At 38.8% G+C, this 12,843-nt stretch overlaps 1 protein-coding gene across 1 annotated transcript in view; it reads right to left on the reverse strand.

The window, feature by feature from the left end:
- Positions 1-872: 872 nt before the first annotated feature.
- The window catches only part of ADCY2 (adenylate cyclase 2), a gene marked incomplete at both ends in the record, with an annotated part of 213,469 nt that continues 201,498 nt past the window's right edge, over positions 873-12,843 (reverse strand). Inside the window, 5 exons of the mRNA XM_080611585.1 lie at positions 873-1,025; positions 2,334-2,458; positions 6,166-6,280; positions 8,334-8,441; positions 9,578-9,724. Of these exons, the coding sequence (XP_080467711.1) occupies positions 873-1,025; positions 2,334-2,458; positions 6,166-6,280; positions 8,334-8,441; positions 9,578-9,724 (648 nt within the window). The remainder of the gene's footprint in view (positions 1,026-2,333; positions 2,459-6,165; positions 6,281-8,333; positions 8,442-9,577; positions 9,725-12,843) is intronic.

Consider the following 12,843-nt stretch of genomic DNA (forward strand, 5'->3'; position numbering starts at 1 on the left):
AAGACAATAGAGGTGATTCAGTTTCTGAAAGGAAATAGCAAGCCTAGCAGATATTATTGACCAAGGTTATTAAGAACCTTGGTCTTCGTAATGGTTGATGCTAATAGTCTGCCTCAACATCTAACTGCTGAATAAAAAGCAGTAGCAGCAGCAGCAGCAGCAGCAGAGGATGCAGAAGTTTAGAGCATTAGAAGCCATAGAAGGAAGCAAAACTAAGAGACAGCAACAGTAAGACAAAGTACATATAAACTTTTAATGAATTAACCTTACAAAAGACAATAGCTTCAAAACATTTGACACGTTTGTACAAAACTATTCCAGCATTGTTAATTCTCTCTTCAGAAAGAATGCCAGCAAGCCACCCAACGTGTCCCTGGCTATGAGATGCAACTGGTGATCACATCCAAATCATGTGTGGATAGAGTAAACTTATTTACAAATACTGTATACTTTAATACCAGATTAGTGGATGCTATTGGGGAGCGACCGTATTTTCCAGAAAACACCATGCATCAGAAAATAGTATGCACCCCTAGCTTTATTGCCTTTTTTCCACGCATTTGTCACTAACATCTCTTTAAAGTCCTTTCAGGATGAGTTATCTCCTTTTCATTCCTATTCCTTCTTTTCTTGTCTTTGAATAACAGTGCAAGTAGCAGTACAATCTTCCAGTCCTATAGTGTACATCGCAACTGTCCTTGAACATAAGGAATATCAAGGTGCAAAATGATGGCTCATGGGACTATTCTGCAGCCATATTAAAATAAGTGCCACATACCAGAAAATAGCACGCATGTTAAGGGCCAAAATGTAGTTAAAAAGTGCGTGATACTTTCCTGAAAATATGGTACTGATGACACGTACAAGCATCTTCAAGATGCCACGTTCCCTTGTGAAAGGGATCTTGTCATTTCAGTATGTACAAAGTATGTCTTCAATTCTCCTTTTCCTTTTACATTTATTATTCCTCTGCAAGTGCTCATGTACCCCAGTGTCTGCAGGACGTTGTTTGTCTCCTCTGTAACCTGCAACAACACAGGAATAGAACCAGTGTTGATAACAGAGCAAAACAGAATCTTCTTCCACAGCGTGAAGAGAACATATGTTCTGAGGAATTATAAGGCGGTTGCTATAATGCTTATAAGGCCTTTAAGGGTCTCATGTGAGATTTGAGCACCTGGGCTTTCAAATAGTCTGTTGCCTATTTTAGTTGCTTACATCGGGTATCAAATTTGGTATAACCATTTCTGTACCTAGGATTGCAAACACAGTAGATATACAAATGGCACTATGGACAACACTCTTCCTCATATAGAATTTTTTTCAACTTCAGGAGGTGTTTTCCTTTCCAGTAGACCCAACCTTCCCCATCATTTTGCAAATGCTAAGGCTGTGTGAATGAAGTGATATTAAGACATTAGCATCTGTGTCAGAGATGCTGTTGCCAGTTTCGCACATAACTGACAGTGAACCAAACTTCAGGCAGTTCTGCCATTTCAGGTGAAAGGCCACTAGAATGGGGGTTGTTCAACAGCATCAGTTGTCTCAGACTCTGTTTCTTTGTGAAACAAGCAACTGTTTGTAGATGTCATTGCTTTGGCATCCCTTCTGTTTTCAGTTTTGACCACATTTGGTAACTTTACTTTTCCATTATTTAGTTCTGAATAGTCTTAATCATAGATTCAGAGTGCTCTCAATTGCATGCTGGGATCCCAAAGTGCAGGGCAGGATACGAGGCAGATACTTAAAATGTGATCCATCACATGGAATCACTGGAAAGTTAGTAAATTGAAGGTCTTTTCTATAAGGTCTGTCTATAATTTATACAGATAATAATATATAAAGATTATTAATCAGCATGATTCACTGAAAGGGAAGTTTCATGATCACTTTATGGATTTAACTCAATGTACAACAGTTATGGTCATTTACTTTATTTAGAAATAACATCAGCAATGCCCTTCAGACATAAGGTAGCTAGTATTTTATGAGTTTAAAAATCCGCGGAATAAAATTGTGATTTCCCTCAAATCATCCTCTTAACCTAGGGATGCATTTCTAGCCAATCCATGATGTCCTCCACTGTATTCCTCTGTAGGGTTAAGACAAAGTTTTGCTTCTCTTCCCATTTTGCCCATAATTTTGTTTTAATTCTTTAGTTTCCTGCCCAGGGTCTAATTCTTCTGAAATGTAAAGTTACAGCTGGTAGGTAATGTTTTTTTGTAGGCATCCTTAGCTTCAAAACACAGACCTGTTTAGTGTACAAATAGGCGTTTTTTTAAGCGTCAGACTCAAAAGATTAAGATAAATACTAGCACAAAAGGAAAAGTTACCTGTATTTTGTCTAAGACACCAGTGCTGTCCATCCTGCTGGCCACATTTACTGTGTTGCCCCAAATATCGTATTGTGGTTTTTGAGCTCCAATTACTCCAGCTATTACAGGTCCATGGTTGATACCTGGAAGACATCAGAACTTAAGAACAAACATCCATCAAACAGGGATGCACAGAGCATCTGGTGATATACCAAGTCAATAAACATGGTATTTAGCCCATGCTGAATAGTGAAGAAAGCTAACAACAGTTTGTTCACAACTGCTTTATTAACAAATGCACATTGTAAGGGTGAAGAACACCATAGTACAGTCCAGTATTAGACTCTGGCCATTTTTAATCTTGCAGTCATTTTGTATCCTATGTTATGTTTGTAAAGGAAGAGAGTTGTACTCTGCTAGTAGGGAAGGAAACCAGGAGGCAAAATCAAAAGCACTATCATTAACCATCCATCAAATAAATATACTATAATTGCAACTCTAGTTACAGGGATGAGCAGAAAAGCCAAGTTAGATGAGCAGGAAAGCCATGTCAGACCTAGTGAGAAATAAACTCTGGACAAGGAAGTAGTTTGGAGTTCTAAAATTATCTCCATGTCAATGGATCATAACTGACTTCTATTAATTCCTTGATGGAAACCACCACTAGGGATACATCCGTGCAGTAAAATGGAAGTGTGATTGTAGAACAGGGAGGCATTTCAGAGATGGCTCATGTAGTATGGATCATATGTGACATGGCAGCATGGGCTAGCAATCACAGTATGAGCCCACTTGGAAGCCCTGGAAAAAGCGACTGTAGCAGTTAAATTTAGAAAACTGGGGACATTATGCAAACCCTAAAGGATACCAAATATAACCTGATAAATGTTTGTCTAAGTGCTTGAGATTAAATGCACAAAAGGACTCTAGGCCTTGCAACACCCTGCATTAACAACCAGGCCATGGGTGTGTCTTTCTGCCTCAGATCATCCAATGTGTATAAAGCACTAGGGACCTAGGAGTGGAATCCACAAAAGCCATCTGCTGAGTAGCCAAAGCTGGCTAGTGGAGAATATCGAAGAGATGTGCATGGCATACACTCTGCCATGATCCAGAAATTAGGGCAGTGTGGTGGGACTTTCCTACAAAAATACGATGAGCAGGAGGTGACTTTAAATTTTTTACCTCTTTTCTGAACCATTCTGGTGGTTTGAGTAATACCTCAGGGGCTGGAGAGCCAGTTTCAGATCCCCCGTCCTTCAAGGAGACTTCTACCCATATCTCTTTGGAATGCGTTTTGGTCACCCAGGATTTCTGGGATGTGGTGCTCTATGTCACTGCTGCTAGTGCAGGTCTCTTTCGCGTGACACATGTGAATGTTTACTGGGGCAAGGCTGGAAGAGTAGTACTGTCAGTCCAGGTGAATGCTCTAACAGAGGGTGATACCATCTGTCTCTTTCTCTCGTATCCAAAGTGACATTTAATTATTACATGAAAAGGAAAATACTGCTCAGCAAATAACTGTTCTGCAGGACAGACAGAGAATATCTTATTCCAAAGTATCCTACAACCTGGTCTCATAGGATTCTCCAGGGAAGAGGGATCCTTATGCTTGAACAGCCTCAGCCAAAAGAAGAACCAAATTAAGTTCACCTACAACACAGACAAATGTTCTAACCGTAAAGCTATATGGAAAACAACATGTCCAGCCTTTATTCTGTTCTGGAAAAAAGCATTGCCTGTGCAAAACTGGCTGCAAAAGCTTACCTGAACTTGTCTAATAAATCAAGTACTTTAGCTAACAGAAGGAGAGGAACACCTGAAATATAATCTAGGTGCTCCTTTCCCTTGCCTGACAGCGTCAGAGTAGGCTGTGTACTTCCTAAGGCACAACTAGCATTTCAGGCACTCGCAGAAAATGAAGGTTGAAATCTGAGACCTCTAGTGAGTTACAGCAATTCTGCGATTAGATGCTGGCTGAGGAAGGCTTTCACAAATAGTGGTTCGGGCTTAAGTCGTTTCAGTGGGGATATTGTCAGAGGTTCAAACGTTTCTGTGGCTGTAATTGCCATGGGTATCAGATGGTTTCATGGTCAGGTGGTGATGGTAAGTGGAGAAGTGAAGATGGGAAGTCGGAGATTTCAGTGGTGCTTGTATTGGACTGAGGTGGCAAAAGTACCATTTCGGGGCTTGCGTTCCTTTGTACATTTAAACATTCCTCATTTCATGAAGCAGAGGAGCCTGACTTTTCAGGAACCTATAGCAAACACTTTAAAAATCACTTTAAAGTGGGAAACTTTTCCCCTAGAAAGTTTTCTTTGTGATTCCCACTTTAAAGGAGTCAGTATTGCTTTACTCAGTTTGCAGATTCATCCCCAACTCCTAGTAGCTCTTTATCTGTACTGACATTGCTGATAAAAGTATGTATGTAGCATGTCCTCTATGGCAAGAAGAGAACTTTTATTCTGTATGGAAATATGGTCTCTCTACATGTTTCTTTTAAACCCGTCAAGTTCTGTAACACTTTGAGAAGGAAGTATACTTTGGATTTCCTTTCTCATTTTTTTAACTTTAGCAAGGAATACAAAACCGACTGGAAAAAAGGAGTGCTCTAAGGAACACATATTTCGAGTCAGAAGATAGCAAGTTTTGCCACTGGGTGGCACTGTGAAATAAACATGAAAGGAGCAGCCTAAAGTAAAAGCGAGTGGCACAGCAAGGAAAATACAGGACAGGAGAATAACTTGGAAATCAAATACTTCTGACATGTTTACAGGATTTATGGGTTTCCAATATTAATTTAATGCTTTCATTTCACACTTTCCAAGTTACATATTGCATTGTAAAACTGCTGTACTGCTATCAGGAAATAAACATTTCAGAACATATGCTTCTTGACCAGCTTTGAATACATTTATTTCATCATCCTTTCCATGGCTTACTGCAGCTGCCTATTTCTTTTTTTAAATACCATGATGAACAAGTAGAAGCAATTATAAGCTGAAATATAAGGGATACCCCTTTCAAAGATAAACAACTAGTCATCTTTGCTCTTATTTGTCAATAACCACAGAATAACAGAGAGAAATAGAATCATAGAATAGTTAGGGTTGGAAAGGACCTTGAGATCATCTAGTTCCAACCCCCCTGCCATGGGCAAGGACACCCCACACTAAACCATGTCACCCAAGGCCTCATCCAACCTGGCCTTGAACACCGCCAAGGATGGAGCATTCACAACCTCCCTGGGCAACCCATTCCAGTGCCTCACCACCCTCTCAGTAAAGAATTTCTTCCTTATATCCAATCTAAACTTCCTCTGTTTAAGTTTGAACCCCCCTTTGTCTAAAACTGGGAAGGAAAGGGTGCATTTTTTTGTATGCTTACTTGAATTTAGTGCATCTAAAATATTTCAACTCCAGCCTCACTGGCACCTTACAGCTCCTGCTCTCCAAAACCATTTATATGGTTTTGTAAAGCCCTGTCCAGAATCTTCTTGTGTCCTTAGGTATTGATAAGCTTAAAAAAAATTCTGTGGTTAACAATAGCTAGAATAATTATTATGGAGTTACCATAAAACCATTCAGAGCCATGGGAGCATATTTTTCTATTGCTCTTTAGTTAGGAATACCGCCCTTTCCCGATTCCTGCCTTGAAACACGCCTTGCAACAATAGCAGCCATGGTTAATGGGCAATACCATGTAGGCTGCTTTCAGACAGAGTAAAGATGGTGCTATTCACCTTCATGGCACTTCTGGTCAGTTCTACTAACACTTGAATCAGCTGATACTTCACAATGAATTCTCCCTCTCCTCTATGATATTCTTATAAAAATTCTGTGATACATACCTACTCGTAACTTGAAGTCATTGAATGAATGCTTGTTTATGACATCCAGTTTTGCCACCAAGGCAAATGCAAACTCCACCATGGTTCCTATGTGCATGTACTGTCGCTCAGGTTCCTGGATTTAAACAGCCAAACAAGCAGAGTAAAATCATTTCCCTTAGCCTTAGAGAATACAAACCAAAATATTCATAACACTTGAAAGCACTTAAACCCTCAGAGACGTCCTAAAAGATGGTGCCCTGTCCAGCATTAATTAGACCAAACAATGGCCAATAGACCAGGATACATTTTACTTACAGAGGCAGGCAGTCTAGAGGTGATAGGTCCAAAGCATACATAATCTAATGTTTTGATTGTCAAATAACTGATTAGCTGCTACCTAGTCCCACAGGCACTCAATAGCTATGTGTGCCTAAGATTTGCTCATTAATTTTATCTAAGTGTCTGCGTCTATATTATGCCCTTTAATAAATGATATTTGTGGACAGCCCCACAGAGACTTCTCCCTCTCACTGTTGCACATCTCAGTACCTTAGTTAATGCTTAAGAACCGGTGAAATTCGCAATTTTAAGAGTTTCTCTAATGATCTCATCTGGTAGAAAAGCAAACATCTCTGAGAATCTAATAGACCTGAAAATGAATAAAATACAGGAGGAAGAAAGGAAGAAGGCAACCCATCCTCTGTCCCCTCATTTCATAGCTCAGAGCTTACACCACTTATAAAACCTATAGACTTAATGTCTCCTCATACATCAACAGTGTAGCCTGATTTCTAAGTACTGGTTTGAGTCCTTGCAGGCCAAGGAGAAAGCTGATTTTCAGGCTCCCACAGCCCAGAGTAGGCCCCTGACAAGAGACTTATTTCATAAGAGATGGACTCATCTCTATAAGAAATGACCAAGTCTTTCTCATTTCTTGAGATAAAGTGACAGAAGAGATGGGCAGATGACAACTTCAGGAGATGATTCATGGAGTAGATGCCTCAGCCTAGGTGGGACAGTAGTGGTAATTGCCAGAGCAGCTGTTTAGATGAATTAAGTCTGCTTCCTTTGGTGTTCACTCCTACTTAAGACAGACGATTTCCTGTTCAGTTCATGTATTCAGACCCCGTCCTTAAGCACTTAGTCTTCCTTGGGTGTTTGAAGCTGGGGGCAGTTCCCAGCAGTATGCCTAGCAGTCAGTCACTGCCACACTAAGTACGGAGGTATCTGCATTGTCAGGTATCTGGACTGAAAGCTGCTAAATCCTGGTGGATTTCTTTTGCAAATGCGTACTAAATTACCAAATGAACACTGAAACTTGGATTTCTTGATTCACAGTTTGTGGAAATAACTGAAATGATACATTTCTTGCTGTGCACACACTAGTTTTAGTCGTGACTGGGAGCTCCTCTGTCTTCTCATCTTGTCTGCAGTTCTGTATTTAATTCATTCCCTTCACCTCCCTGTATTAAATGTCAGAGCTAATTTAGAATCATTCTTTTGCTCTTTTTTTTTTTTTTTTCATTGTCTTTTTGTCCTCGGGGTCCTTAGGGTCTATAGTTCAGGTGTTAATTGCCTCTGTCTAGAAGGAACATGAGTTTGGCAAGACCACAGTTATTCTAAGCAGAGAATGTGTTAATTCGTAATTGCTGTCTCTGTCACTAACTGGTAGTACTCTAAAGATCACGGCAAAAGCAAGGTTTTTGCTTAAAAGTTATATGAACTTCATTTTGACTGACTGCAGTTCCCAATCCTACCCTATTAAGTAAGCTAGGAACAAAGGAACATGTTCTCAGTGCTGAGCCTGAAGGTTCTACAAGTGTGTGGTTAGTATGGCTAAACCCTCCCAGCTTGCAAAGGAAAATACTCATTTTTGCAGTGGTTTTCACACTTTACAAATCCAGTTCTGCTGCAGCATGTAGAAATAAAATTCTGTATTGTATTTAGCATAGAAGACCTGTTTTAGACTTAGCAAATACAGAGGTGGCATTTTGAAACCACAGTGTGAAAAGCAATAATTCAGAGAGACCACTAAGCAAAAGCATACACTTGTTGACAACAATACAGTCTATCCTAATATAAAAAAAACCTAGGCCACAACATTATACATAACCTGCAGTTTAATGAACAGAATTTTAGCCTTCATTTGAACATGGTTTTTATTAACCAAGAACCTCTTCCTGTACCTGACACTGTTCTTGGTTGGGTGTGGCACTCAGTCCTGTTGCTGCCATGTAAGTACTCCCAATGGTCTTTATCTTTTCAACTCCACTGAACTTTGGCTTCGACAATAACTGTAAAACAAGGATGGTTATTCATTATTCAGATCAGCTGTCTTATTACTCTAGCAGCATTGTTACTCTAACAGCATTTAGACCATCAATTCTTAGAACAGTCTCTTAATAGACTCCAAATGGCTTCACAAATACATACAGGATGAAGGACTTAAGGGTGGATAAAACAATGGTTACAGCCTCCAAGCAAAGCGAATGTCTGTCTGCTAAAATTTAATTTTAATCAAATTTAGTCCCTTTTCATTACAAAGGACTAAATTTATAGTAATAATAATAAATTTCATGTTATTATACATACAGCTGTTAGAAGTCAGTAGGCTTTGCACTCATTTGAGATTGGAATTGGGTCACCATGTGTGACAACAGTTAAGATATAAGCAGTCTTCCAAAAGTGAGCATCTCTTCCACACCAACAGGACAGTCAATGCCAACAGGACTAAAATCCAAGGATTTTAGTTCATATCCCAGGTTGCTGTGGACATTCCAATGTTCCCCACATGGATTTGCAGCTAAAATACCTTCTATAGCTGCATATCCACAAATCCAGACTGTGCTTTCTTAGTCATAGCATGGCCTTAATGTCTTTAAGAAACATACTGTTCTCACTGAGACCTTTACATACACCCTTTTCACAGTCCATCTGTAGTCATACTCTGTACTTCAGAGAATGGAATATTAGAACTTACACAGTTCTTTGACTTGCTCATGTAATCAACTGATCAATGCTCTGTATAGTGAGACAGATCAGGTGTAACGCAAAGCTGTATCATTTTAGGGGACATAGATTTACATACTTGACTTTAGGCAGTAGTATTTAGAAACTGTAGTCGATATATGGCATGTAATATGACTGCCTCATGAGCTGCAGCTAAAGGGCAAAAATTTCTTCATCAGATATACACATAGGATTCTTATTACAGTGAATCAAAAGCAATTGAGTATGTCAGCTCAATATCTGATTTATCTCACATCAACCTCTTTTTCCTTTAATACTCCCTGTTAAGTAATTTCCATGTGACTAGGCACACAGAAGTTCTTTTCTGACAGCTCTCTCTTTCAAGTACATTTGCTTACTGTTGCATACCCTAAGTTATTAAGACTGAAACCATATGTTGATTGCTGTTAGAAGTACATACATCATCAAAGTCAGCAATGATCTCATTTAGCAGCCTGAGACATTCCAAGCCTTCCTTATTTACATCAGATTCTGTGTAAAATTCCTTGAAATCCGGAACAGAGGCAAACATGACACAGACACAGTCATACGACTGATGGTAGAGATCCTGTCCAAAAGAAAACAGAATAGAGAAAAAAATCTGTTATACCCAGCTCTAAATAAAAATTTCCTTATTAATAATATGCAGTATCCAGTTTCTGAAAAGGGAGGAGTTGCAGTGGTTGGAATGCCTTAAGATGGTGGTTGGGTATTTTTTGCATTTAGTTGCATGTATTAATTTTAAATGGTGTATAAACAGACTCAACACATACAGCTGAAAATATTTTAGTGATTTAAAGTTACTTTTTTTCCTCCTGAACATTAACTCTGTGAACATAAAATGTTCAGTAATTTATTAGATAGGACCCATTTCTGAGGCTTCTTATGAGAAGAATTTGGTCTGGCTTGTATGTCTGAAAATATATTTTGTAAAAGAATATCTAATTTATTATTAGCTGTTTGCGTTATTGTAATAACCAGCAAACTGAATCAAAATCACAAAGTGAATGCACTACAAATGCATAATGCAATGCAAACCTGACTGATAGTTCCTAACCAAAAATAACAAGATCTCCATTAGGACAAAATAATTATCGTTTCTATAACAAGGAACTGAGGCAAAGGGAAAGAAGTCACTTGAACTAGAACTTATTTATGTGAGATTCTCCACTGCCTTCTGTGACCACCTCAGCTCCATAGGAATATTCTGGTGTTAAAAATGACCACCCCCCTCCACCGCCCATTCAGTCAGAGAAGGTGGATGATTTTCACTAGATTTTTCTGCTCCTTTGTTCTCTAGGGATTCCATAACCAGAGCATCACTGAAGCTCCACCATGCCTCTGGGCAGTGCAGATGGAATATATCATTGCCATTCATCTTTATTATTTGTATTCTTATAGCTGAGCTGGTTGTACCTGACATCCAGCTTACAGCCATATATACAAAATCAGTATCACTTTAATGTGACCTGATTGTGCAAATGAAAAGCAACTAAACAAAATGTCCAAGCCAATGAGTCCATAGTCAGATTGCTACTAAACTTCAAAGGAGTTCTGGATCTCCCGTATCTTCCTGCCAAAAGAATTTTTCATAAAGAACTAACATTGTGATTATATTTTTCTGTCATCTATTTTATCCATCTCCACCAACACTTGGTTAATAAATTTAATCCATATAATAATGTTAAAAGTAAATGTTAAATAATAATACGAAAGTAACATATAATTTAATCCATATAATGAAGTAATCAAATGAGGGGAGAGGGAACCCCTCTGGCTGGATGACGTCAACTGCATTTATGCAACTGAAGCCTAACTGAATACCTGGCTAATGTATTTAATTTGAAAGCATGGTCATCCTATGTCCATCTATATTGTCAGAACAGCAGATGTGCATATCTGGGAAGTAACTTTAATGCCAGATGAGCAGAATCACCTGAGACAGAATTTCCTTCTCTCAGTCAGTTATGGAAGAAAGGCTAAAGAGGTAATTATTTTTTCCAATGTAAACACTCAAGAGGAATGCCTGAAACTCTACAGGATGACTCTGACTCTAAGAAATTCAGAAGCTCAGGCCCCAAATGATCACTTTCTGCTCCAGTCTCCCACACTTAAAACCAGCTCCACTCTGTAATACTGCAGTGACATACACTGGGGGCTGTCTTGAGTATGTATGCACTTGGACTTGCTGCAGATATACTCAAGTAAGCTTGAAATTAGTGAATTGAAGCAGTAGAAGAAGAATAACAGGCTTAGTCTGGAAATGTTTAGCTTTTGCACTCTGCCTTTTGCTTCACATACTTACTTCAGGCATGCCTACACTGAAGCTACAGTAACATTTGACTATACATACAGTCAAAAGTCAAGATCTGATGTGCTGAGTGCTTTTCACAGACAAATTAGCAAAACAGGTACAGAGATTACATTCTGTGGTTAACTCGGCTTTCTTTCTATTTCATCAAGTCACCTTCCTTGTAACTTAATTTCAATTTTGGGTGAACGAATTCAGGCCAAACACAGGGCTGGTTATTAAAAGAGAACTGCATCACAAATATTGGGCCTTGGTAATAAAATGTTATATAAAAGACTGGAGGGAGATACAACATTATTTATGGCAGAATGTAGATAATTAATATTCAAAACATGGATTATTACAGATAATTTTGAAACTTTACCTGACAAAATAAAATCGTATACATCTGTAACAAATACTTAAGAAAGAAAAAAGAAAAAATTCAGATTCCTACTAGATTGAAAAATCCGGTAAATTAAATCCAGTCAAATTAATAGTACACAATAATACATAATTCTGTTGTCCTAGGGATTCTGTTAATTGGTAAAAAAAAATTTGGTTTCAATTCATCAGATAAACATGAGATAACAGCTGTTTTATTTGCTTTATTGAATCCAGCTGATTTTGCATCCTGAGAATGTAAAACATGCCAGAATTACATTATGGATGGGATTCCGGTTGTAAAGACAAAATCTAGGCACAGAGGTGATACTGGGACACTGCCATATAGAATCACAGAATAGTTAGGGTTGGAAAGGACCTTGAGATCATCTAGTTCCAACCCCCCTGCCATGGGCAGGGACACCCCACACTAAACCATGCCACCCAAGGCCTCATCCAACCGGGCCTTGAACACTGCCAGGGACGGAGCATTCACAGCCTCCCTGGGCAACCCATTCCAGTGCCTCACCACCCTCTCAGTAAAGAATTTCTTCCTTATATCCAATCTAAACTTCCCCTGTTTAAGTTTTAACACGTTACCCCTTGCGCTATCACTACAGTCCCTAGTGAAGAGTCCCTCTCCAGCATCCTTGTAGGCCCCCTTCAGATACTGGAATATATTTCAGATATCTGAAATAGTACTTGGAAACTAGCACCGTGTAAAGGTTTATTTGAGAATAAACTTCAAGTCATAAGAATACAGGTCTTTCAGGAGGTACAACTGAACCCTTACAGGAAAAGGAGACCAACTAGCAGAGCTGCAGGCATATGATATTACTGCATAATATGAAACAGAGAGAGTAGAAGATAGTTTGCTTTTATCACCTCATAATAGAGGAACCAGAAGATAAACAGGACATTTAAAAGTAGAATAAGGAAAAATATTTTACATACAAGATAAATAAATGTTTATTTCATTACTATTCAACAACATGAAAGAGCTTAAAGGGTTA

Source organism: Psittacula echo, assembly GCF_963264785.1.
Source record: "Psittacula echo genome assembly, chromosome: 2".
Classification (NCBI taxonomy): domain Eukaryota; kingdom Metazoa; phylum Chordata; class Aves; order Psittaciformes; family Psittacidae; genus Psittacula; species Psittacula echo.